Source organism: Pseudophryne corroboree, chromosome 1 (assembly GCF_028390025.1).
Source record: "Pseudophryne corroboree isolate aPseCor3 chromosome 1, aPseCor3.hap2, whole genome shotgun sequence".
Lineage (NCBI taxonomy): Eukaryota > Metazoa > Chordata > Amphibia > Anura > Myobatrachidae > Pseudophryne > Pseudophryne corroboree.
Genome location: NC_086444.1, coordinates 622,615,640 through 622,640,140, shown reverse-complemented (window position 1 = coordinate 622,640,140; position 24,501 = coordinate 622,615,640). Strand labels below are relative to the sequence as shown.

The 24,501-nt window shown below is 48.5% G+C and overlaps 1 protein-coding gene across 1 annotated transcript in view; it reads right to left on the bottom strand.

The window, feature by feature from the left end:
* LOC134903454 (hippocampus abundant transcript 1 protein-like) overlaps window positions 1-24,501 on the bottom strand; it is a 158,153-nt gene that overhangs the window by 95,841 nt on the left and 37,811 nt on the right. Inside the window, exon 5 of the mRNA XM_063914467.1 lies at window positions 23,694-23,912. Coding sequence (XP_063770537.1) covers window positions 23,694-23,912 — 219 coding nt within the window. The remainder of the gene's footprint in view (window positions 1-23,693; window positions 23,913-24,501) is intronic.

The window sequence follows — 24,501 nt, the reverse complement described above, 5'->3', positions numbered from 1 at the left end:
GGATCACCTGCGAGCATATGGACCCCAGTTTCAAAACGGTCATTTAACACCTGGTATCAGCGGGCTCTTCCTGGGCGGCTGCCTGTGGAGTCTCAGCCTTGCAACTATGCCGAGCTGCTACCTGGTCGGAAAAGAACACCTTTGTGAAGTTCTACAAATTTGATACCCTGGCCAAAGAGGACACCCAGTTTGGGCAGGCAGTGCTGCAGCAGTCTCCGCACATTCCCGCCTGTTCTGGAGGCTTTGGGACTTCCCCATTGTATTAGATTCCCCCAATATCCCTTATGGATGCTAAAGAAAAATAAGATTTTACTCACCGGTAAATCTATTTCTCGTAGTCCGTAGTGGATGCTGGGAACTCCGAAAGGACCATGGGGAATAGCGGCTCCGCAGGAGACTGGGCACAACTAAAGAAAGCTTTTAGGTCACCTGGTGTGCACTGGCTCCTCCCACTATGACCCTCCTCCAAGCCTCAGTAAGGACACTGTGCCCGGACGAGCTGACATAATAAGGAAGGATTTTGAATCCCGGGTAAGACTCTTACCAGCCACACCAATCACACCGTATAACTCGTGATACCATACCCAGTTTAACAGTATGAAAACAACTGAGCCTCTCAACAGATGGCTCAACAATAACCCTTTAGTTAACAATAACTATGTACAAGTATTGCAGACAATCCGCACTTGGGACGGGCGCCCAGCATCCACTACGGACTACGAGAAATAGATTTACCGGTGAGTAAAATCTTATTTTCTCTGACGTCCTAGTGGATGCTGGGAACTCCGAAAGGACCATGGGGATTATACCAAAGCTCCCAAACGGGCGGGAGAGTGCGGATGACTCTGCAGCACCGAATGAGAGAACTCAAGGTCCTCCTCAGCCAGGGTATCAAATTTGTAGAATTTTGCAAACGTGTTTGCCCCTGACCAAGTAGCAGCTCGGCAAAGTTGTAAAGCCGAGACCCCTCGGGCAGCCGCCCAAGATGAGCCCACCTTCCTTGTGGAATGGGCTTTTACTGATTTAGGATGCAGCAGTCCAGCCGCAGAATGCGCCAGCTGAATTGTGCTACAAATCCAGCGAGCAATAGTCTGCTTAGAAGCAGGAGCACCCAGCTTGTTGGGTGCATACAGGATAAATAGCGAGTCAGTTTTCCTGACTCTAGCCGTCCTGGAAACATAAATTTTCAAGGCCCTGACTACGTCCAGCAACTTGGAATCCTCCAAGTCCCTAGTAGCCGCAGGCACCACAATAGGTTGGTTCAAGTGAAAAGCTGATACCACCTTAGGGAGAAACTGGGGACGAGTCCTCAATTCTGCCCTATCCATATGGAAAATCAGATAAGGGCTTTTACATGACAAAGCCGCCAATTCTGACACACGCCTGGCTGAAGCCAAGGCCAATAACATGACCACTTTCCACGTGAGATATTTTAGATCCACGGTTTTAAGTGGCTCAAACCAATGTGATTTTAAAAAACTCAACACCACGTTGAGATCCCAAGGTGCCACTGGAGGCACAAAAGGGGGCTGAATATGCAACACTCCCTTAACAAACGTCTGAACTTCAGGTAGTGAAGCTAGTTCTTTCTGGAAGAAAATCGACAGAGCCGAGATCTGTACCTTAATGGAGCCTAATTTCAGGCCCATAGTCACTCCTGCTTGTAGGAAATGCAGAAATCGACCCAGTTGAAATTCCTCTGTTGGGGCCTTTTTGGCCTCACACCAAGCAACATACATCCGCCATATGCGGTGATAATGCTTTGCAGTTACATCTTTCCTGGCTTTAATCAGCGTAGGAATGACTTCCTCCGGAATGCCCTTTTCCTTCAGGATCCGGCGTTCAACCGCCATGCCGTCAAACGCAGCCGCGGTAAGTCTTGGAACAGACAGGGCCCCTGCTGCAGCAGGTCCTGTCTGAGCGGCAGAGGCCATGGGTCCTCTGAGATCATCTCTTGAAGTTCCGGGTACCACGCTCGTCTTGGCCAATCCGGAACCACGAGTATTGTTCTTACTCCTCGTTTTCTTATTATTCTCAGTACCCTTGGTATGAGAGGCAGAGGAGGGAACACATAAACTGACTGGTACACCCACGGTGTCACTAGAGCGTCCACAGCTATCGCCTGAGGGTCCCTTGACCTGGCGCAATATCTCTCTAGTTTTTTGTTTAGGCGGGACGCCATCATGTCCACCTGTGGCCTTTCCCAACGGTTTACCAACAGTTGGAAGACTTCTGGATGAAGTCCCCACTCTCCCGGGTGTAGGTCGTGTCCGCTGAGGAAGTCTGCTTCCCAGTTGTCCACTCCCGGAATGAACACTGCTGACAGTGCTAAGACGTGATTTTCCGCCCATCGGAGAATCCTTGTGGCTTCTGCCATCGCCATCCTGCTTCTTGTGCCGCCCTGTCGGTTTACATGGGCGACTGCCGTGATGTTGTCTGATTAGATCAGTACCGGCTGGTTTTGAAGCAGAGGCCTTGCCAGACTTAGGGCATTGTAAATGGCCCTCAGTTCCAGAATATTTATGTGTAGGGACGACTCCTGACTTGACCAAAGTCCTTGGAAATTTCTTCCCTGTGTGACTGCCCCCCAGCCTCGAAGGCTGGCATCCGTGGTTACCAGGACCCAGTCCTGTATGCCAAATCTGCGGCCCTCTTGAAGATGAGCACTCTGCAGCCACCACAGTAGAGATACCCTGGTCCTTGGAGACAGGGTTATCAGCCGATGCATCTGAAGATGCGATCCCGACCACTTGTCCAAGAGGTCCCACTGAAAGGTTCTTGCATGGAACCTGCCGAATGGAATTTTGCTTCGTAAGAAGCTACCATTTTTCCCAGGACTCGTGTGCAGTGATGCACCGATACCTGTTTTGGTTTCAGGAGGTCTCTGACTAGAGATGACAGCTCCTTGGCTTTCTCCTGCGGGAGAAACACTTTTTTCTGTTCTGTGTCCAGAACCATCCCCAGGAACAGTAGGCGTGTGGTAGGAACCAGCTGTGACTTTGGAATGTATAGAATCCATCCGTGCTGTTGTAGCACTTCCCGAGATAGTGCTACTCTGACCAACAACTGCTCCTTGGACCTCGCCTTTATAAGGAGATCGTCCAAGTACGGGATAATTAAAACTTCCTTTCTCGAAGGAGTATAATCATTTCTGCCATTACCTTGGTAAAGACCCTCGGTGCCGTGGACAGTCCAAACGGCAGTGTTTGGAATTGGTAATGGCAATCCTGTACCACAAATCTGAGGTACTCCTGGTGAGGATGGTAAATGGGGACATGTAGGTAAGCCTCCTTGATGTCCAGGGATACCATGTAATCCCCCTCCTCCAGGCTTGCAATAATCGCCCTGAGCGATTCCATCTTGAACTTGAATTTTTTTTATGTATGTGTTCAAGGATTTCAAATGTAAAATGGGTCTCACCGAACCGTCCGGTTTCGATACCACAAACAGTGTGGAATAGTAACCCCGTCCTTGTTGAAGTAGGGGCACCTTGACTATCACCTGCTGGGAATACAGCTTGTGAATTGCCTCTAGCACAGTCTCCCTGCCTGAGGGAGTTGTCGGCAAGGCAGATTTGAGGAAACGGCGGGGGGGAGACGCCTCGAATTCCAGCTTGTACCCCTGAAATACTACTTGAAGGATCTAGGGATCCACGTGTGAGCGAGCCCACTGATCGCTGAAATTTTTGAGGCGGCCCCCCACCGTACCTGGCTACGCCTGTGGAGCCCGCCCGTCATGCGGTGGACTCAGAGGAAGCGGGGGAAGAATTTTGATTCTGGGAACTGGCTGACTGGTGCAGCTTTTTCCCTCTTCCCTCGTTTTACACGCTTGCATTTCTGAAGCCGAAAGGACTGTACCTGATAATACAGTGCTTTCTGAGGCTGTGAGGAAACCTGAGGTAAAAAATTTTTCTTCCCAGCTGTTGCTGTGGATACGAGGTCCCAGAGACCATCCCCAAACAATTCCTCACCCTTATAAGGCTCTATGTGCCTTTTAAAGTCAGCATCACCTGTCCAGTGTCGGGTCTCTAATAACCTCCTGACCGAATGGACATTGCATTAATTCTGGATGCCAGCCGGCAAAATATCCCTCTGTGCATCCCTCATATATAAGACGACGTCTTATGTTCGCAAAATAGTATCCCTGTTTGACAGGGTTACAGACCACGCTGCAGCAGCACTATCTGCAGGTCTCAGTCTATTACCTGAGTGTGTAAATACAGACTTCAGGATAGCCTCCTGCTTTTTATCAGCAGGTACCTTCAAAGTGGCCGTATCCTAAGACGGCAGTGCCACCTTTTTTGACAAACGTGTGAGCGCCTTATCCACCCTAGGGGATATCTCCCAGCGTAACTTATCCTCTGGCGGGAAAGGGTACGCCATCAGTAACTTTTTAGAAATTACCAGTTTCTTATCGGGGGAACCCACGCTTTTTCACACTTCATTCACTCATTTGATGGGGGAACAAAACACTGCCTGCTTTTTCTCCCCAAACATAAAACCCTTTTTTAGTGGTACTTGGGTTAATGTCAGAAATGTGTAACACATTTTTTATTGCCGGGATCATGTAACGGATGTTCCTAGTGGATTGTGTATATGTCTCAACCTCGTCGACACTGGAGTCAGACTCCGTGTCGACATCTGTGTCTGCCATCTGTGTCTGCCATCTGAGGGAGCGGGCATTTTTGAGCCCCTGATGGCCTTTGAGACGCCTGGGCAGGCGCGGGCTGAGAAGCCGGCTGTCCCATAGCTGTTACGTCATCCAGCCTTTTATGTAAGGAGTTGACACTGTCGGTTTATACCTTCCACCTATCCATCCACTCTGGTGTCGGCCCCACAGGGGGCGACATCACATTTATCGGCATCTGCTCTGCCATCACATAAGCCTCCTCATCAAACGTGTCGACACAGCCGTACCGACACACCGCACACACACACAGGGAATGCTCTGACTGAGGACATGACCCCACACAGCCCTTTGGGGAGACAGAGAGAGAGTATGCCAGCACACACCAGAGCGCTATATAATTTAGGGATTAACACTATATTGAGTGAATTTTTCCCAATAGCTGCTTGTATATACAATATTGTGCCTAAATTTAGTGCCCCCCCTCTCTTTTTAACCCTTTGAGCCTGAAACTACAGGGGAGAGCCTGGGGAGCTGTCTTCCAGTTGCACTGTGAAGAGAAAATGGCGCCAGTGTGCTGAGAGAGATAGCTCCGCCCCTTTTTCGCAGACTTTTCTCCCGCTTTTTTATGGATTCTGGCAGGGGTATTTATCACATATATAGCCTCTGGGGCTATATATTGTGATATATATGCCAGCCAAGGTGTTTTTATTGCTGCTCAGGGCGCCCCCCCCCCCCAGCGCCCTGCACCCTCAGTGACCGGAGTGTGAAGTGTGCATGAGGAGCAATGGCGCACAGCTGCAGTGCTGTGCGCTACCTTGGTGAAGACTGATGTCTTCTGCCGCCGATTTTCCGGACCTCTTCTTGCTTCTGGCTCTGTAAGGGGGACGGCGGCGCGGCTCCGGGACCGAACACCAAGGCCAGTTCCATGCGGTCGATCCCTCTGGAGCTAATGGTGTCCAGTAGCCTAAGAAGCCCAAGCTAGCTGCAAGCAGGTAGGTTCGCTTCTTCTCCCCTTAGTCCCTCGCTGCAGTGAGCCTGTTGCCAGCAGGTCTCACTGTAAAATAAAAAACCTAATTATATACTTTCTTTCTAGAAGCTCAGGAGAGCCCCTAGTGTGCATCCAACCTCGGCCGGGCACAAAATCTAACTGAGGCTTGGAGGAGGGTCATAGTGGGAGGAGCCAGTGCACACCAGGTGACCTAAAAGCTTTCTTTAGTTGTGCCCAGTCTCCTGCGGAGCCGCTATTCCCCATGGTCCTTTCGGAGTTCCCAGCATCCACTAGGACGTCAGAGAAACAGGATTTACCTACCGGTAAATCCTTTTCTTGTAGTCCATAAGGGATATTGGCTGCCTGCCTCAGTGCATTGACTTTTCTGCAGGTTCTTGTTATGTAGTAGTTACCTGTTCAGCTGTTGCTGTTACCAGCCGTTGCTGGTTGTTATATGTTAGTGGTGTGCTGGTATGTAAATCTCACCACTCTTTGTTATCATATCTCCTTCTCTCATATAGGTCCTTTCTCCTTCGGGAATGTTTTTACCTATAACTGCCTGTGGGAGGGGGCATAGATGGGAGGAGCCAGCACACCCAGTTGAAGAAATTTAAAGTGCACTGGCTCCTTTGGACCCCGTCTATACCCCATCGTACTAGATTCCCCAATATCTCTTATGGACTACGAGAAAAGGATTTACCGGTAGGTATTAAAATCCTGTTTTTTTCTCCTATCGCTCTGTCATATTATATATATACCTCTCCCTTAATTAGCATGTCAAGCATAACATAGTTTTTCTAACATAAATAATAAATGAAAGCGCTCTATGTAACATGGGTAAGTGAACTGTGGGCTGTGTTTATATTTTAAATCGATCATCTACTGGAATCACTTTTTACTACTCCATACAAGAAACCTGAAAGGATTTAAATTTCGAACAACTGACCATGAGGAAAGAAACTGGAGGTGGAAACTATGGGGCCCATTTATCAATCACCGCATTTGCATGTGATCTGGAAGCAATAGCCCAAGATCGCACTGCATAATGGGGTCACATCGGGTAAATGTATTACAGGTTGAGTATCCCTTATCCAAAATGCTTGGGACCGGAAGTATTTTGGATATCGGATTGTTCCGTATTTTGGAATAATTGCGTACCATAATGAGATATCATGGCGATGGGACCTAAGTCTAAGCACATAATACATTTATGTTTCATATACACCTTATACACACAGCCTGAAGGTCATTTTAGCCAATATTTTTAATAACTTTGTGCATTAAACAATGTGTGTGTACATTCACACAATTCATTTATGTTTCTTATACACCTTATACACACAGCCTGAAGGTCATTTAATACAATATTTTTTAATAACTTTGTGTATTAAACAAAGTTTGTGTACATTGAGCCATCAGAAAACAAAGATTTCACTATCTCACTCTCACGCAAAAACTTCCGTATTTCGGAATATTCCGTATTTCGGAATATTTGGATATGGGATACTCAACCTGTACCCGGAACAGGCAGGGACAGGGGCTCAGAAAGGAACCTGTCCCTACGATGTACTGAGTGTGATGCGCATGCGTGGTCACCCTGACCGTAATTCACTGCGGTCATTTCGAGCGGAAGATTCCTAGGGAACCCTGCCAGGACTACATTCCCGATCTGTAATCCATAGGCTGCAACAGGTTACCGGAATCTAAAGATTGCAGTAGCCAGGGGCGGATTGGGAACAAAAAGCGGCCCTGGAAAAATTTGTACTAGTGGCCCCACATGGGCAGCACCAGAGGTGTAAGGTCTAGCCATGGGCCATGGCAGCAGCACCCTCCCCCCAAGACTTTCCAGATAGTGGGCATGTCCAGCATCAAGGGGGAAGTTGAAAGGAAATAAAATTACACATTATGAGCACATTATATGATACACCTTCAGAATTTAGGAAACTATATCATTCTTTAGAAAGATATATTTTCTTGCTTATTACACCAACCGTATCCCAATCACTATTCACTTAATCTTATATGTCAGCCAAGCAGGCAGACAGAGCATACACTAGATCATCTGCAATCACAGGCTAAGTGGCAAAGTAATTTTCATATTCAGTATGTCTATAAAAAGGACCACATGTCCTCAAACTAAACAGGCCCCACGGGTGCGTCGGCCCACCGGGGATCTTCCCTGTAAACCCTATGGCCAATCCGCCTCTGGCAGTAGCCAATATTGATATTGGTAAATCTGGCAATATTACATCCCCCATAGAAACCAAAGGGGGATGCGGCTACCAGCGGGAATGGAGGGATTGCAGCAGGTATCGAAGATTTGTAGCTAACCCCCGAAAAAGGGTGTTTTTGGGCGAGTCGCCGCAAATATTGTTGGATAAATGGGCTCCTATATAAGGCGGAATGGATAAATAGGTTTAATTACACTCCACTCAGAGTAACTGAACCTAGATTTTTATTTTTTTTAAATGTAAAAATTCCTTTCAGTATTTTCACATATAAAACATTACCATTGGCCCAACATTGATACATTCATATATTTTATTAGTGTGTTTTATGTTGGTATACATACTGTATGCATTGTGTCTTAAACTACACATTTTCTTATCACACCATTAAACTTAAAAGGAGTTTTGGACCTATTTTAACTCTGCTGCAAAGATATGCTACAGGCAGCACAAATATATTGCAATTATACTGTAAGTGCTGCAACAACAAAAAATAAGTATCACGTTCATTAGGATACTGGTTTAATAACGAAATGGTTTGAGAAGTGAACCTCTCCAGGCTTATAAGCTTATTTCATTTTTATTTGACTAAGTGTTTAAGATAACAAAAAATAAGATTTTACTCACCGGTAAATCTATTTCTCGTAGTCCGTAGTGGATGCTGGGAACTCCGTAAGGACCATGGGGAATAGCGGCTCCGCAGGAGACTGGGCACAACTAAAGAAAGCTTTAGGACTACCTGGTGTGCACTGGCTCCTCCCTCTATGACCCTCCTCCAGACCTCAGTTAGGATACTGTGCCCGGAAGAGCTGACACAATAAGGAAAGGATTTTGAATCCCGGGTAAGACTCATACCAGCCACACCAATCACACCGTATAACTCGTGATACTATACCAGTTAACAGTATGAAATATAACTGAGCCTCTCAACAGATGGCTCAACAATAACCCTTTAGTTAAACAATAACTATATACAAGTATTGCAGACAATCCGCACTTGGGACGGGCGCCCAGCATCCACTACGGACTACGAGAAATAGATTTACCGGTGAGTAAAATCTTATTTTCTCTGACGTCCTAGTGGATGCTGGGAACTCCGTAAGGACCATGGGGATTATACCAAAGCTCCCAAACGGGCGGGAGAGTGCGGATGACTCTGCAGCACCGAATGAGCGAACTCTAGGTCCTCCTCAGCCAGGGTATCAAACTTGTAGAATTTAGCAAATGTGATTGACCCCGACCAAGTAGCTGCTCGGCAAAGTTGTAAAGCCGAGACCCCTCGGGCAGCCGCCCAAGAAAAGAGCCCACCTTCCTCGTGGAATGGGCTTTTACAGATTTAGGATGCGGCAGTCCAGCCGCAGACTGTGCAAGTTGAATCGTGCTACAGATCCAACGAGCAATAGTCTGCTTTGAAGCAGGCGCACCTAACTTGTTGGGCGCATGCAGGATAAATAGCGAGTCAGTCTTTCTGACGCCAGCTGTCCTGGAAACATAGATTTTTAGGGCCCGGACTACGTCCAGCAACTTGGAGTCCTCCAAGTCACGAGTAGCCGCAGGCACCACAATAGGCTGTATCACTGACCTGGTCGAAGGGTGTTGTGGACTCGGGGCTTCTTCCGGTGACAGGGAAGAGGAACCGCTACTGGGTCGCAATAGAGATGGCCGGATGTAGGTCTTCTTCATACAGGATGAAGACGGTAAGCAGGAAGCACGGAGGAATGATGAAGGTCTCCTGAAAAACAAGACTAGTAAAAGTGCTAAGTGCTGAGGTACAGAGGTGCTGGTATTATTGAGGTACTGAAGGCACTGAGGTGCTGAGACACCGAGGTACTGAAGGCACTGAGGTGCTGAGACACCGAGGTACTGAGGTGCTGGAGTTCTGTGGTACTAAGGTGCGGAGGCACCGAGGTGCTGAGGTTCTGTGGTGCTGAGGCACCAGAGTGCTGAGGTTCTGAGGCACTGAGGTGCCGAGGCACTGAGGTGCTGATGGCGCTCAGGCACCTTGGTGGCACGGAGGTGCGTGATGGCGCTCGGGCGCTTGGAGGCACGGAGGTGCGTGATGGCGCTCGGGCGCTTGGAGGCACGGAAGTGCGTGATGGCGCTCGGGCGCTTGGAGGCACGGAGGTGCGTGATGGCGCTCGGGCGCTTGGAGGCACGGAAGTGCGTGATGGCGCTCGGGCGCTTGGAGGCACGGAGGTGCGTGATGGCGCTCGGGCGCTTGGAGGCACGGAAGTGCGTGATGGCGCTCGGGCGCTTGGAGGCACGGAAGTGCGTGATGGCGCTCGGGCGCTTGGAGGCACGGAGGTGCGTGATGAAACACTGAGACACTGGAGACACTGGGGACACTGGAGACACTGGAATACTGGAAAACACAGCGGAAACAGGAACAAGGGAGCTCTGGAGATCACTGCTTCTGACGAGCAGAATGATGATACACAGGCGCCGGCTCCCTGCTCGGCGTCTGGCTTTGAACCTCCCGCCTTAGTCTGATTGGCGGAGCGAGCAGATGACGTCAGCCCTGCTCCGCCTACCTAATCTAGAGCAGCATGGCGGCGCCCTCGCTCCGGGAGCCGCCGGAGAGACCCGCCGACCCGACGCCGGACCCCCGAGGCCGCCGGAGGGGAGAGACGCCAGGCCATCCAGGACACCCGCAGAGGCAAGCGCGGCCGCCGCTGCCCGCGGGGTGTGACAGTACCCCCTCCTCCAGGAGTGGCCCCTGGACACTTTCCGGGTTTAGTTGGATGTCTGGAATGGAAGATTCGAACCAGTCGGGGAGCCATTACCTCAGTAGCATTGATCCAACTTCTCTCTTCAGGACCATAACCTTTCCACTCTACCAAGTACTGTAATTTTTTATGAAAATAACGAGAGTCAAGAATAGCTTTGATTTCAAATTCTGTCCCAGCTTCAGACACTGTAGTAGTTGGCCTAGGAGATGCTGAGTGGAACCGATTTAGAATGAGGGGGCGGAGGAGAGAGACGTGGAAGGAGTTTGGAATTCGAAGGTGGGAAGGCAACTCCAATTTGCAAACGACCGGGTTCAAGACTTGCCGCACTGAGAAAGGACCAATGAACCTTGGGGCAAATTTCATGGTGGGTACTTTCAAACGAAGATTGCGGGTAGAGAGCCATACCTTGTCACCAACCTTATATTGAGGAGCTGCTCGTCGTTTCCTATCCGCAAAGAATTTATAGCGACCGGAAACCCTCTTAAGATTGGCATGAACTCGGCTCCAAATTTGAGTGAAATGTCGGAGAGTTGAGGCTGCAGCAGGAACTTCTTCTGGAGGACAAATGGGCAACTCCGGAACTTGGGGATGAAATCCATAATTAATAAAGAATGGAGACTCACCAGTAGAAGAATGATAAAGATGGTTGTGGGCAAACTCAGCCCACGGCAACAACTCCACCCAGTTATCTTGAGAAGGGGAAAGGTAAATACGGAGAAAAGTCTCTAGATCCTGATTGACGCGTTCAGTTTGCCCATTAGTCTGTGGATGGTAAGCAGAAGAGAATTTGAGCTTAATTTGTAGAGTTGAACAGAGGGCTCTCCAGAATCTCGCTGTAAACTGTACTCCCCGATCTGAGACTATTTCCAGAGGTAACCCGTGCAGGCGGAAATGCTCTTGGATAAATAACAGGGCCAACTTGGAAGCGGAGGGTAATCCGGTCAATGGAATAAAATGTGCCATCTTAGAGAATCGGTCAATGATCACCCAAATGGTGTTATGACCCTTAGAGAGCGGTAATTCAGTAACAAAGTCCATCGAGATATGAGTCCAAGGCCTTTTAGGAATGGATAAAGGATGCAACAAACCCGCAGGCGGCAGACGTGGAGTTTTGTGCTGAGCACATTGAGGACACGAATTGACATACTCTTGAACATCTTTTTTCATAGTGTCCCACCAGTATGATCTTCGCAGAAATTCCCACATTTTCTGAACTCCCGGATGACCAGAAAACTTAGAAGTGTGTGCCCACTGCAACAGTTTCGGTCGAAATTTAACTGGTACCGACATTCTTCCAGGAGGAGGACCCAACCTAATGGGAGCTGCAGAAATAGAGATGGGACTGAGGATTAATGCCTTCCCCATTGTATTCTCCTCATCGGAAGCCATCACTGAACGGGATAGGGCATCCGCCTTGGTATTTAGTGTTCCAGCCCAATACTTGATGATAAAGGAAAATCTGGTAAAAAAGAGCGCCCATCTTGCCTGACGGGGGTTCAAACATTGGGCCGTCTTTAGATACAGTAAATTCTTGTGGTCCGTAAAAATTGTAATTAAGTGTTTAGCACCCTCCAGAAGATACCTCCATTCTTCCAACGCAGATTTAATTGCCAGTAGCTCTTTGTCTCCGATGGTGTAATTTAGTTCAGCAGGGGAGAACTTGCGAGAATGAAACCCACACGGATGCAACTTCCCATCTGAGGCGTATTGCGAGAGTACAGCACCTATGCCTACCGTGGAAGCATCAACCTCCAAAAAGAATGGTTTTAGGAAATCTGGCTGCTGAAGTACGGGAGCAGATATAAAGGCGGTCTTCAACTGTTTGAACGCTGCTACTGCTTAAGAAGGCCAATTGCTTGGGTCAGCCCCTTTTTTAGTCAGAGCCGTAATAGGTGCCACGATGGTAGAGAAACCTCTTATAAATTTCCGATAATAATTTGCGAATCCTAGAAATCGTTGCACTGCTTTTAAGGAAAGAGGTTGAGTCCAATCCCGGATGGCCGAAAGTTTCTCCGGATCCATACGCAATTCAGTTCCAGAAATAATGTAGCCCAAAAATGAAATAGAAGGAACCTCAAAGGTGCACTTGGAGATCTTGCCATAAAGATGATTCTTGCGCAACCGAAGGAGTACTTCCTTAACCTGTAGTCGGTGCTCAGAAAGATTCTTTGAAAAAATCAAAATGTCATCCAAATAGACTACTACATTCAGATACAACATATCCCGAAAGACTTCATTAATGAATCCTTGAAAGACAGCGGGGGCGTTGCTGAGGCCAAATGGCATTACCAGGTACTCATAATGCCCGTCTCTCGTATTGAAAGCCGTCTTCCACTCGTCTCCTTGACGAATACGTATCAAGTTGTATGCTCCTCTTAAGTCAAGCTTAGTAAATACTCGAGCTCCACGCACTCTATCGAAAAGCTCTGTGATGAGCGGCAGAGGATACTTGTTTTTAATGGTGACTTCATTTAAACCACGATAGTCAATGCATGGTCTCAGCCCTCCATCTTTTTTCTTTACAAAGAAGAAGCCAGCTCCCGCTGGAGAAGTGGAGGGACGGATGAAGCCCTTCTGCAAATTCGACTTAATGTACTCAGACATAGCTTGTGTCTCTGGAACCGACAAAGGATAAGTGCGACCTCGGGGCGGTATTTTCCCAGGAATGAGCTCAATGGGACAGTCCCAAGCCCTATGCAGAGGTAATTTATCAGCCGCCTGTTCCGAGAAGACATCCAAAAACTCTCGATAAGCCTCAGGAACTAACTCCACGTCCAACTTGGCCGATGCACGGAGTGGAACGACAGGAGTAAGACAATTCAATCGGCAGAAAGGACTCCAAGAAATTATTTGTGTCGACCCCCAGTCGACATGAGGGTTGTGTAGCCTGAGCCAGGGAAGACCCAAAACGAGATCATGAGACATTTCCTGAATAACTAGAAACTTCAGTTGTTCATGATGTAAAGCTCCCACTTGTAGCTGAATTGACTCAGACTGACTCGTAATCAAGGCGTTAGGAATTTGAACCCCGTTAATGGCTGTAATAGTAATAGGTCGTTCGACCAACTGTAATTTCAAACCCAAACTCTGGGCGCAGGAAAGAGAAATAAAATTCCCCGCGGCACCTGAATCCAAAAGAGCCATAACGGTCTTGACGTTTGTTTTAGTAGACAAAGATACTGAGAGTAAACAGTCCACTTCTGGAGAAGATTGAGAAACCACACCCAGCTTGACTTCCCCGGAACAGGCTAGGATTGCCCGTTTCCCGGGCGAGCTTTGCAAGACTTGAGGAAGTGATCCGCGGCTCCACAGTAGAGGCAAAGTTTGTTCTCACGCCGACGCTGTCGCTCCTCTGGAGACAGTCGAGACCGATTAATCTGCATGGGTTCGTCTGGAGCTGTCGTAACCGATGGTTTAGACGGAGGAGCCCGGAATCTGCACCGATCAGACCGAGAACGTTCGCCAACTCGTTCCTGCATGCGGAGATCCACTTTCACACAGAGCGAGATCAACTGTTCCAAGGAATCTGGCAAATCTCTTGTAATCAATTCGTCTTTAAGACGGTCGGACAGCCCGTTCCAGAAAGCGGCCCGTAAGGCATCATTATCCCAGCGCAATTCGGAAGCTATGGTCTGAAAATGAATCACATACTGACCCACTGAACGATAGCCTTGTCGAACTCTGAGAAGATCTGAAGAGGCAGCGGCCGTTCTGCCAGGCTCATCAAAGATCCTGCGGAAAGATGAGATGAAATTAGTGTAGTTGGAAACCAAAGGATCAGATCGCTCCCATAAAGGAGACACCCATTCCAACGCTGAACCCTCAAGCAAGGAAATAATGTATGCTACTTTGGATCGATCCGTGGGAAAATTGTGTGCGAGGAGTTCAAACTGCACCTCGCACTGGTTAAGAAAACCACGACAATTCTTCGGGTTGCCGTTGTAGCGAGAGGGAGTGGGAAGCAGAAGGCGTGACCTGGTACCGGACACTGCGTGAGCATTAACAGGAACGACTACCGGAGTGGGTACTGGAGCTGGAACTGGAACTACTGAAGCCAGGGAAACCTGAATTTGATCCAACCTGCCGGATAGTTCTTGGAGATACCGCATCACCTGGTTTTGCGCCGCTTCCTGACTCTGAACACGGGAAACCAGATCTTGGATGGCACTTGCTTCTGGGTTCCGATTCCCCGGGTCCATGTGGCCTGTGTATACTATCACTGACCTGGTCGAAGGGTGTTGTGGACTCGGGGCTTCTTCCGGTGACAGGGAAGAGGAACCGCTACTGGGTCGCAATAGAGATGGCCGGATGTAGGTCTTCTTCATACAGGATGAAGACGGTAAGCAGGAAGCACGGAGGAATGATGAAGGTCTCCTGAAAAACAAGACTAGTAAAAGTGCTAAGTGCTGAGGTACAGAGGTGCTGGTATTATTGAGGTACTGAAGGCACTGAGGTGCTGAGACACCGAGGTACTGAAGGCACTGAGGTGCTGAGACACCGAGGTACTGAGGTGCTGGAGTTCTGTGGTACTAAGGTGCGGAGGCACCGAGGTGCTGAGGTTCTGTGGTGCTGAGGCACCGGAGTGCTGAGGTTCTGAGGCACTGAGGTACTGAGGTGCCGAGGCACTGAGGTGCTGATGGCGCTCAGGCGCCTTGGTGGCACGGAGGTGCGTGATGGCGCTCGGGCGCTTGGAGGCACGGAGGTGCGTGATGGCGCTCGGGCGCTTGGAGGCACGGAAGTGCGTGATGGCGCTCGGAGGCACGGAGGTGCGTGATGGCGCTCGGGCGCTTGGAAGCACGGAAGTGCGTGATGGCGCTAGGGCGCTTGGAGGCACGGAGGTGCGTGATGGCGCTCGGGCGCTTGGAGGCACGGAAGTGCGTGATGGCGCTCGGGCGCTTGGAGGCACGGAAGTGCGTGATGGCGCTCGGGCGCTTGGAGGCACGGAGGTGCGTGATGAAACACTGGAGACACTGGAGACACTGGAGACACTGGGGACACTGGAGACACTGGAGACACTGGAGACACTGGAATACTGGAAAACACAGCGGAAACAGGAACAAGGGAGCTCTGGAGATCACTGCTTCTGACGAGCAGAATGATGATACACAGGCGCCGGCTCCCTGCTCGGCGTCTGGCTTTGAACCTCCCGCCTTAGTCTGATTGGCGGAGCGAGCAGATGACGTCAGCCCTGCTCCGCCTACCTAATCTAGAGCAGCATGGCGGCGCCCTCGCTCCGGGAGCTGCCGGAGAGACCCGCCGACCCGACGCCGGACCCCCGAGGCCGCCGGAGGGGAGAGACGCCAGGCCATCCAGGACACCCGCAGAGGCAAGCGCGGCCGCCGCTGCCCGCGGGGTGTGACAGGCTGGTTCAAATGAAACGCTGAAACAACCTTTGGGAGAAATTGGGGACGAGTCCTCAATTCCGCCCTATCCATATGGAAAATCAGATAAGGGCTTTTACAAGACAAAGCCGCCAATTCTGATACACGCCTGGCCGAAGCCAAGGCCAACAGCATGACCACTGTCCACGTGAGATATTTCAGTTCCACGGTTTTAAGTGGTTCAAACCAATGCGACTTTAGGAAATCCAACACCACGTTGAGATCCCAAGGTGCCACTGGGGGCACAAAAGGGGGCTGAATATGCAGCACTCCCTTAACAAATGTCTGAACTTCAGGTAGTGAAGCCAGTTCTTTTTGAAAGAAAATCGATAGAGCCGAAATCTGGACCTTAATGGAATTCAATTTTAGGCCCATAGTCACCCCTGACTGTAGGAAGTGCAGAAATCGACCTAGCTGAAATTCCTCCGTTGGGGCCTTCCTGGCCTCACACCACGCAACATATTTCCTCCATATGCAGTGATAATGGTTTGCGGTCACTTCTTTCCTAGCTTTAATTAGCGTAGGGATAACTTCCTCCGGAATGCCCTTTTCCTTCAGGATCCGGCGTTCAACCGCCTTGCCGTCAAACGCAGCCGCGGTAAGTCTTGGAACAGACAGGGCCCCTGCTGCAGCAGGTCCTGTCTGAGCGGCAGAGGCCATGGGTCCTCTGAGATCATTTCTTGAAGTTCTGGGTACCAAGCTCTTCTTGGCCAATCCGGAACAATGAGTATAGTTCTTACTCCTCTCCTTCTTATTATTCTCAGTACCTTGGGTATGAGAGGCAGAGGAGGGAACACATACACCGACTGTTACACCCACGGTGTTACCAGAGCGTCCACAGCTATCGCCTGAGGGTCCCTTGAACTGGCGCAATATCTTTTTAGCTTTTTGTTGAGGCGGGACGCCATCATGTCCACCTGTGGCCTTTCCCACCGGTGTACAACCATTTGGAAGACTTCTGGATGAAGTCCCCACTCTCCCGGGTGGAGGTCGTGTCTGCTGAGAAAGTCTGCTTCCCAGTTGTCCACTCCGGGAATGAACACTGCTGACAGTGCTAACACATGATTTTCCGCCCATCGGAGAATCCTTGTGGCTTCTGACATCGCCATCCTGCTTCTTGTGCCGCCCTGACGGTTTACATGGGTGACCGCCGTGATGCTGTCTGACTGGATCAGCACCGGCTGGTGGTGAAGCAGGGGTCTTGCCTGACTTAGGGCATTGTAAATGGCCCTTAGTTCCAGAATATTTAGGTGTAGGGAAGTCTCCTGACTTGTCCATAGTCCTTGGAAGTTTCTTCCCTGTGTGACTGCCCCCCAACCTCGAAGGCTGGCATCCGTGGTCACCAGGACCCTGTCCTGTATGCCGAATCTGCGGCCCTCTAGAAGATGAGCACTCTGCAGCCACCACAACAGCGACACCCTGGTCCTTGGAGACAGGGTTATCAGCCGATGCATCTGAAGATGCGACCCGGACCACTTGTCCAACAGATCCCACTGGAAGATCCTTGCATGGAACCTTCCGAATGGAATTGCTTCGTAAGAAGCCACCATCTTTCCCAGGACTCGCGTGCAGTGGTGCACAGACACCTGTTTTGGTTTTAGGAGGTCTCTGACTAGAGATGACAACTCCTTGGCCTTCTCCTCCGGGAGAAATACTTTTTTCTATTCTGTGTCCAGAACCATCCCCAGGAACAGTAGACGCGTTGTAGGAACCAGCTGCGACTTTGGAATATTCAGGATCCAGCCGTGCTGTTGTAGCACTTCCCGAGCTAGTGCTACACCGATCAACAACTGTTCCCTGGACCTCGCCTTTATAAGGAGATCGTCCAAGTACGGGATAATTAAAACTCCCTTTCTCCGAAGGAGTATCATCATTTCAGCCATTACCTTGGTAAATACCCTCGGTGCCGTGGACAGACCAAACGGCAACGTCTGGAATTGGTAATGACAGTCCTGTACCACAAATCTGAGGTACTCCTGGTGAGGAGGGTAAATGGGGACATGCAGGTAAGCATCCTTGATGACCAGTGATACCATGGAATCCCCCTCGTCCAGGCTTGCAATCACCGCCCTGAGCGATTCCATCTTGAACTTGAACCTTCTTATATAAGTGTTCAAGGATTTTAAATTTAAAATGGGTCTCACCGAACCGTCCGGTTTCGGTACCACAAACATTGTGGAATAGTAACCCCGTCCTTGTTGAAGGAGGGGTACCTTGATTATCACCTGCTGAGAATACAGCTTGTGAATCGCCTCTAGCACTGCCTCCCTGTCCGGGGGAGCTGTCGGCAAGGCAGATTTGAGGAAACGGCGAGGGGGAAACATCTCGAATTCCAGCTTGTACCCCTGAGATACCACTTGTAGAATCCAGGGATCCACCCGTGAGCGAGCCCACTGGTCGCTGAAGTTCTTGAGACGGGCCCCCACCGTACCTGGCTCCGCCTGTGGAGCCCCAGCGTCATGCGGTGGACTTAGAGGAAGCGGGGGAGGACTTTTGTTCCTGGGAACTGGCTGTATGTTGCAGCTTTTTCCCTCTACCTCTGCCTCTGGGCAGAAAGGACGCGCCTCTAACCCGCTTGCCTTTCTGGGGCCGAAAGGACTGTACCTGATAATACGGTGCTTTCTTTGGCTGTGAGGGAACATGGGGTAAAAATGCTGACTTCCCAGCAGTCGCTGTGGAAACGAGGTCCGAGAGACCATCCCCAAACAACTCCTCACCCTTGTAAGGCAATACTTCCATGTGCCTTTTAGAATCTGCATCTCCTGTCCACTGCCGAGTCCACAATCCTCTCCTGGCAGAAATGGACATTGCGTTTATTTTAGATGCCAGCCGGCAAATATCCCTCTGTGCATCTCTCATGTACAAGACAGCGTCTTTAATATGCTCTATGGTTAGCAATATAGTGTCCCTGTCTAGGGTATCAATGTTTTCAGACAGGGAATCTGACCACGCAGCTGCAGCACTGCACATCCATGCTGAAGCAATAGCCGGTCTCAGTATAATACCTGAGTGTGTATATACAGACTTCAGGATAGCCTCCTGCTTTCTATCTGCAGGCTCCTTTAGGGCGGCCGTGTCCGGAGACGGTAGTGCCACCTTTTTTGACAGACGTGTGAGCGCTTTATCCACCCTAGGGGATGTCTCCCAACGTGACCTGTCCTCTGGCGGGAAAGGGTACGCCATTAGTAACTGTTTAGAAATGACCAGTTTCTTATTGGGGGAAGCCCACGCTTCTTCACACACTTCATTTAATTCATCAGATGGGGGAAAAACCACTGGTAGTTTTTTCTCCCCAAACATAATACCCTTTTTTGTGGTACCTGGGGTAATATCAGAAATATGCAACACATTTTTCATTGCCGTAATCATGTAACGGGTGGCTCTATTGGAATGTACACATCATCGTCGACACTGGAGTCAGTATCCGTGTCGACATCTGAGGTAGCGGGCGTTTTAGAGCCCCTGATGGCTTTAGAGACGTCTGGGCAGGCACAGGCTGAGAAGCCTGCTGTCCCACATCTGCTATGTCGTCAAACCTTTTATGTAAGGAGTCGACACTGTCGCGTAATTCCTTCCACATAACCATCCACTCAGGTGTCGACCCCGCAGGGGGTGACATCACATTTATCGGCACCTGCTCCGCCTCCACATAAGCCTCCTCATCAAACATGTCGACACAGCCGTACCGACACACCGCACACACACAGGGAATGCTCTGACTGAGGACAGGACCCCACAAAGCCCTTTGGGGAGACAGAGAGAGAGTATGCCAGCACACACCAACAGCGCTATATAACACAGGGATTAACACTATAACTGAGTGATTTTTCCCAATAGCTGCTTGTATACACAATATTGCGCCTAAATTTAGTGCCCCCCCCTCTCTTTTTTACCCTATGTAGTCTGGAAACTGCAGGGGAGAGCCTGGGAGCGATCCTTCCAGCGGAGCTGTGAGGGAAAATGGCGCCAGTGTGCTGAGGGAGATAGCCCCGCCCCTTTTTCGGCGGACTTCTCCCGCTTTTTTCTATGTATATCTGGCAGGGGTATTTTACACATATATAGCCTCTATGACTATATTATGTGTTATTTGCCAGCCAAGGTACTCAATATTGCAGCCCAGGGCGCCCCCCCCCCCCAGCGCCCTGCACCCATCAGTGACCGGAGTGTGAGGTGTGCATGGGAAGCAATGGCGCACAACTGCAGTGCTGTGCGCTACCTTGATGAAGACCGAAGTCTTCTGCCGCCGATTTCCAGGACTCTCTTCTTGCTTCTGGCCCTGTAAGGGGGACGGCGGCGCGGCTCCGGCACCGGACGACCGAGGCTGGGCCTGTGTTCGATCCCTCTGGAGCTAATGGTGTCCAGTAGCCTAGAAGCCCAAGCTAGCTGCAAGCAGGTAGGTTCGCTTCTCTCCCCTTAGTCCCTCGTAGCAGTGAGTCTGTTGCCAGCAGATCTCACTGAAAATAAAAAACCTAAAATAAACTTTCTTTTTCTAAGAGCTCAGGAGAGCCCCTAGTGTGCATCCAGCTCAGCAGGGCACAAAATTCTAACTGAGGTCTGGAGGAGAGTCATAGAGGGAGGAGCCAGTGCACACCAGGTAGTCCTAAAGCTTTATTTAGTTGTGCCCAGTCTCCTGCGGAGCCGCTATTCCCCATGGTCCTTACAGTGTTCCCAGCATCCACTAGGACGTCAGAGAAATATTGAAATACTCTAACAATTAATAATTTTTCCACTTCCCTGAAACCAACCAGTTCGAAAAAGGTAGAGGGCATGAAACGGGTTGGGTACGACAGCGGCATCCCGACGGATCTGTGTAAAAAATGTAACCCTATCCCCAATTCTAATCTACCCCTCCTGCAGCCTAACCTTAGCCACCTGCAGCTTAGCTCTATCCTCCCTAACCCCAACCCTCCCCTTAGTGCCTCCCCTAACCCCAACTCCAGTACTTCCCTTCAGGATCAGTCGAGATCCCGCTGTTGGTATTCTGTCGGTATCCTGACCACATCCCCATAATATTACCACCAGTCAAGTTTCCTTGAAAATGTCACTCATGCTGATGAAACGCGTTGAGACTTGTTGTATACCTCTTCATAGTAACTGCCGTGCCCACTGGTGTTATGTCACGTCAACCACTCCCAGTTTTCCCCACCCCCTTCAGAGAGACTGAAGAACGCGGAGACTTGCAACTGTTACAACAGCCTGTCGCCCTGCCAGAGCTCCGCACTACCACTGACCACCGGGGACTTGCAGACGGAAGAACATGTAGACTTGCAGCAGCAGCCAAACCCTTTGTCAGAGCTCCGCACTCTCTCTGGCCATGGGGGACCTGCGGGAATCATAACATAGCCTGACGGCTGAATCGGTTATTCATTACACCAAGAGACGGGCACAGGGAAAGGTAGGGACGGTATCCTTTTCAAGTTACCAATTTGGAAATTACTGACAATTTCAATAGAAGAGCTATAAAAATGTGTTGTGTTGTCTATTTTTTTTTATTGTGTCATTTTTTAGTAAACTTTTGAACATGTACATACAAACAAAAAAAGAAAAGGAAATTAAACAAAAGACAAATTGAGTGGTATAGAAAGAATTTTCTGGTCTTGCTTATAAGAACTATACAAAAAAAAAAAAATCTCTAGATGTCATGTAGAGTATCACTGGTAATGCCGGTGAGGTATTAAACACAAAAAAAAAAAAAGAGCATCCAACGCGTAAATGACAAACATTGTATTGCATAGATATATAAATCAACAGAAAGCAAATGGTCCCAGGGCATATATAAGCCCATAGAAGTCTAGAATATAAAATCTTCAGGGGCACAGTCACTAATACCCCTTTTACACTCGCACTCCCGGGTCACTCCCGGGATGCATTCCCGGGACTGACCCCTTTCACACTGCACTAAGACCTTGGATCGACCCGGGACAGCCCCATTTACACTGATCCCGGGATATCCCTGCAAATGCATTAGTATGTCATTAGAAATGGCCTTGGGCTCAGAAAAGATGACATCAGCTTTTCTGAGCCCAAGAAAGCTCCAATCCGAGTCCTTTTAACAGTCCCGGGATAGTGAATCCCGGGACGGACCCTTTCACACTACCCAGCTTCCCGGGACGATTCCGGGACCAACCCTGCTTTAGACCTGGGATGAAATCCCGGGATGCTCGACCCGGGAAATTGTCCCTGTACCCTTTTACACTGACAGAAATCCCGGGATGATGCGCGTTCACGTGCAATATCCCGGGATTTTCATGCGAGTGTAAAAGGGGTATAAGTTGTCCCTGACATACTGTAGCTGGATCGCTACTAAGAACAGAGGTATACCATCTGTCCGATTTAGCATAATATTTTGCCATTGCATCTCTACTTTTAAACATTTGTCTGTGTTGTCTGTTTTTAGATACTTTTATATGCATGAACATTTTAGGTCCATTCTCCCTATTAAGATATAAGCATAGCACACAGGTCACTTAGATGTTACTTAAAGCGCTTTCATTTATTATTTACTGTATGTCATGTTAATTTCAAATTTATATTGAGAACAGCTGAAACAGTTAGGGAGCACTTTGAGATTCGTTGTTAAAAGCACTTTTTAACCCCATTTACATACCAAGTTCCACATTCTCACTAAATACCTCTTCCTCCCTATTGATTCTCATCATTAATTCAGAAAGGCCAAGTAAACAGGCAAATATGCTCTTTGGTCTTTATTCAGAGTAAATGCGAATTGCAGCTTTTTGGCTTATTTTGGCAATAGGTTTTCAGTAGTACTTCAGCCGTACTACTGCGTATGACTAGGGGGCTGGAAAGTGGGCAGTGGGCATGCAGACACCATCAAAGTACAGTAAAGGCGTGTTGTGGGCGTGTAGTACTACAACCCTGGTGTAAGATGCAGAAAGCGCCTGATTGGTCGAATGTTGGAAAAACATCCATTTATGCAAAATCAATAACAACAGCTGTAACAGTGTTTTAACAGTTACAGCGCACACTCTTTTTACACAAATAATACATGCTTTATATTCAGTTGGGCAAGGGGAAGACTACACACAACAATTTAAGTGTTGCCATAAATAATAATAACATCAAAAATTCTATTTGCGTCTGCATTGTATTTCAGATGCTCCAATGAACTTGTGTACATATTAACTGCACTCTATCAGGCTGTTGACAGTAATGTGTCTGCATTGTTAGATTTTTGGAATTTTCAGTTACACCACACCTCCAGTCGTTCTCCAGCTGCATCAGAGCCTGGCACACGAAGGTGAGGGAGCCGCAGCTAAGGACTCGCTACTCTCTAATTTGCTACTTTATTTGCGTATAACGATGAACAATGCTCTTTGCTTGTAGAGGAAAATCACAAACCAAAGTTTTATTTTTCTTCTCATTCTCACTTTAGTTTCATAATAGTACATCCCAAAACATGTTATTATGTGACATACTGTACAGTGTGAATATGAGCATAACATGTATACGTATTTATTTCGGTCAAATGTAGCTAAAATATAATGTAAGAGTGCATTGTTCATGATTTTTCCTGAATAGAAAGAAACTGCAAAATGTACATACTGGCTGTGGTGATATGAACAACGTTGCTGGGTTGTTACTTCGAAGAAAAGAAAAAAGAAAAAAAAGCTTTTGGGTAATTTAGTAGCATGTGGGAAGTGACAGACTTGTTGCCGTCTCTCCTTGAATGATCTAACCTATGTGGCTGTATGTTGCCAATTATCAGCTTAATTCTTACCGCAAATGGGTCAGCTTGTTCCCAAGATATGGGGGCTCCCCAGGAAACTGGTCGCATTTCCTCAGGCAGTGACTCAGGAACAGCAAGCAGGATGAAAGCAATGTCTAGGAGTGCCACACCAGAAGCCAGGACCACCATCAAAGTGTCACTGTAAGCACGAGACAGATAGGCACCAATTGCTGGACTGGTTACAACGCTCGCAGCAAAGGTGGCAGACACCTAGGAAAATGGGTAACAATGAGGATGTTATTTACACATATAAGACAAGGGCAACAAATAAACATTGCATTATGGAAATATTGAGCCAGGTTCACTTTACAGACTCTATAGATATCACATTTTATATTGGGTCATCTTTTATTTTTATTGCAGTTTGCTGGTTAACATACATATATACATATGGGTTGGGTATGAAATCCCAGCGGTCGGGAGCATCCCGATGGATCTTACCCCTCCCGCAGCCTAATACTAACCCTCCCCCTACTGCCTGACCCTAACACTCACCTTAGGCATTCGTTGGCATTGCAAGTGACGGGATTCTGACCACATCCCGTACATATATTAAAATGATAGATCAAAAATTCTGCAGTTTTATGGACAAGAACATTAAATCTTGTTAATGTTACAAGACAATAGTTCATAGATCAATTACATAAGCCTGCTTTTATGACAAACACGTACACAAATTTAGACTATATAGGTTACATAGTTGGTGAGGATGAAAAAAAGATAAAATGTCCATTGTGTTCAACCTGTATTATAAAATTATATATCATTTAGATGGTGTAACCTTGGATATTTCTATCCG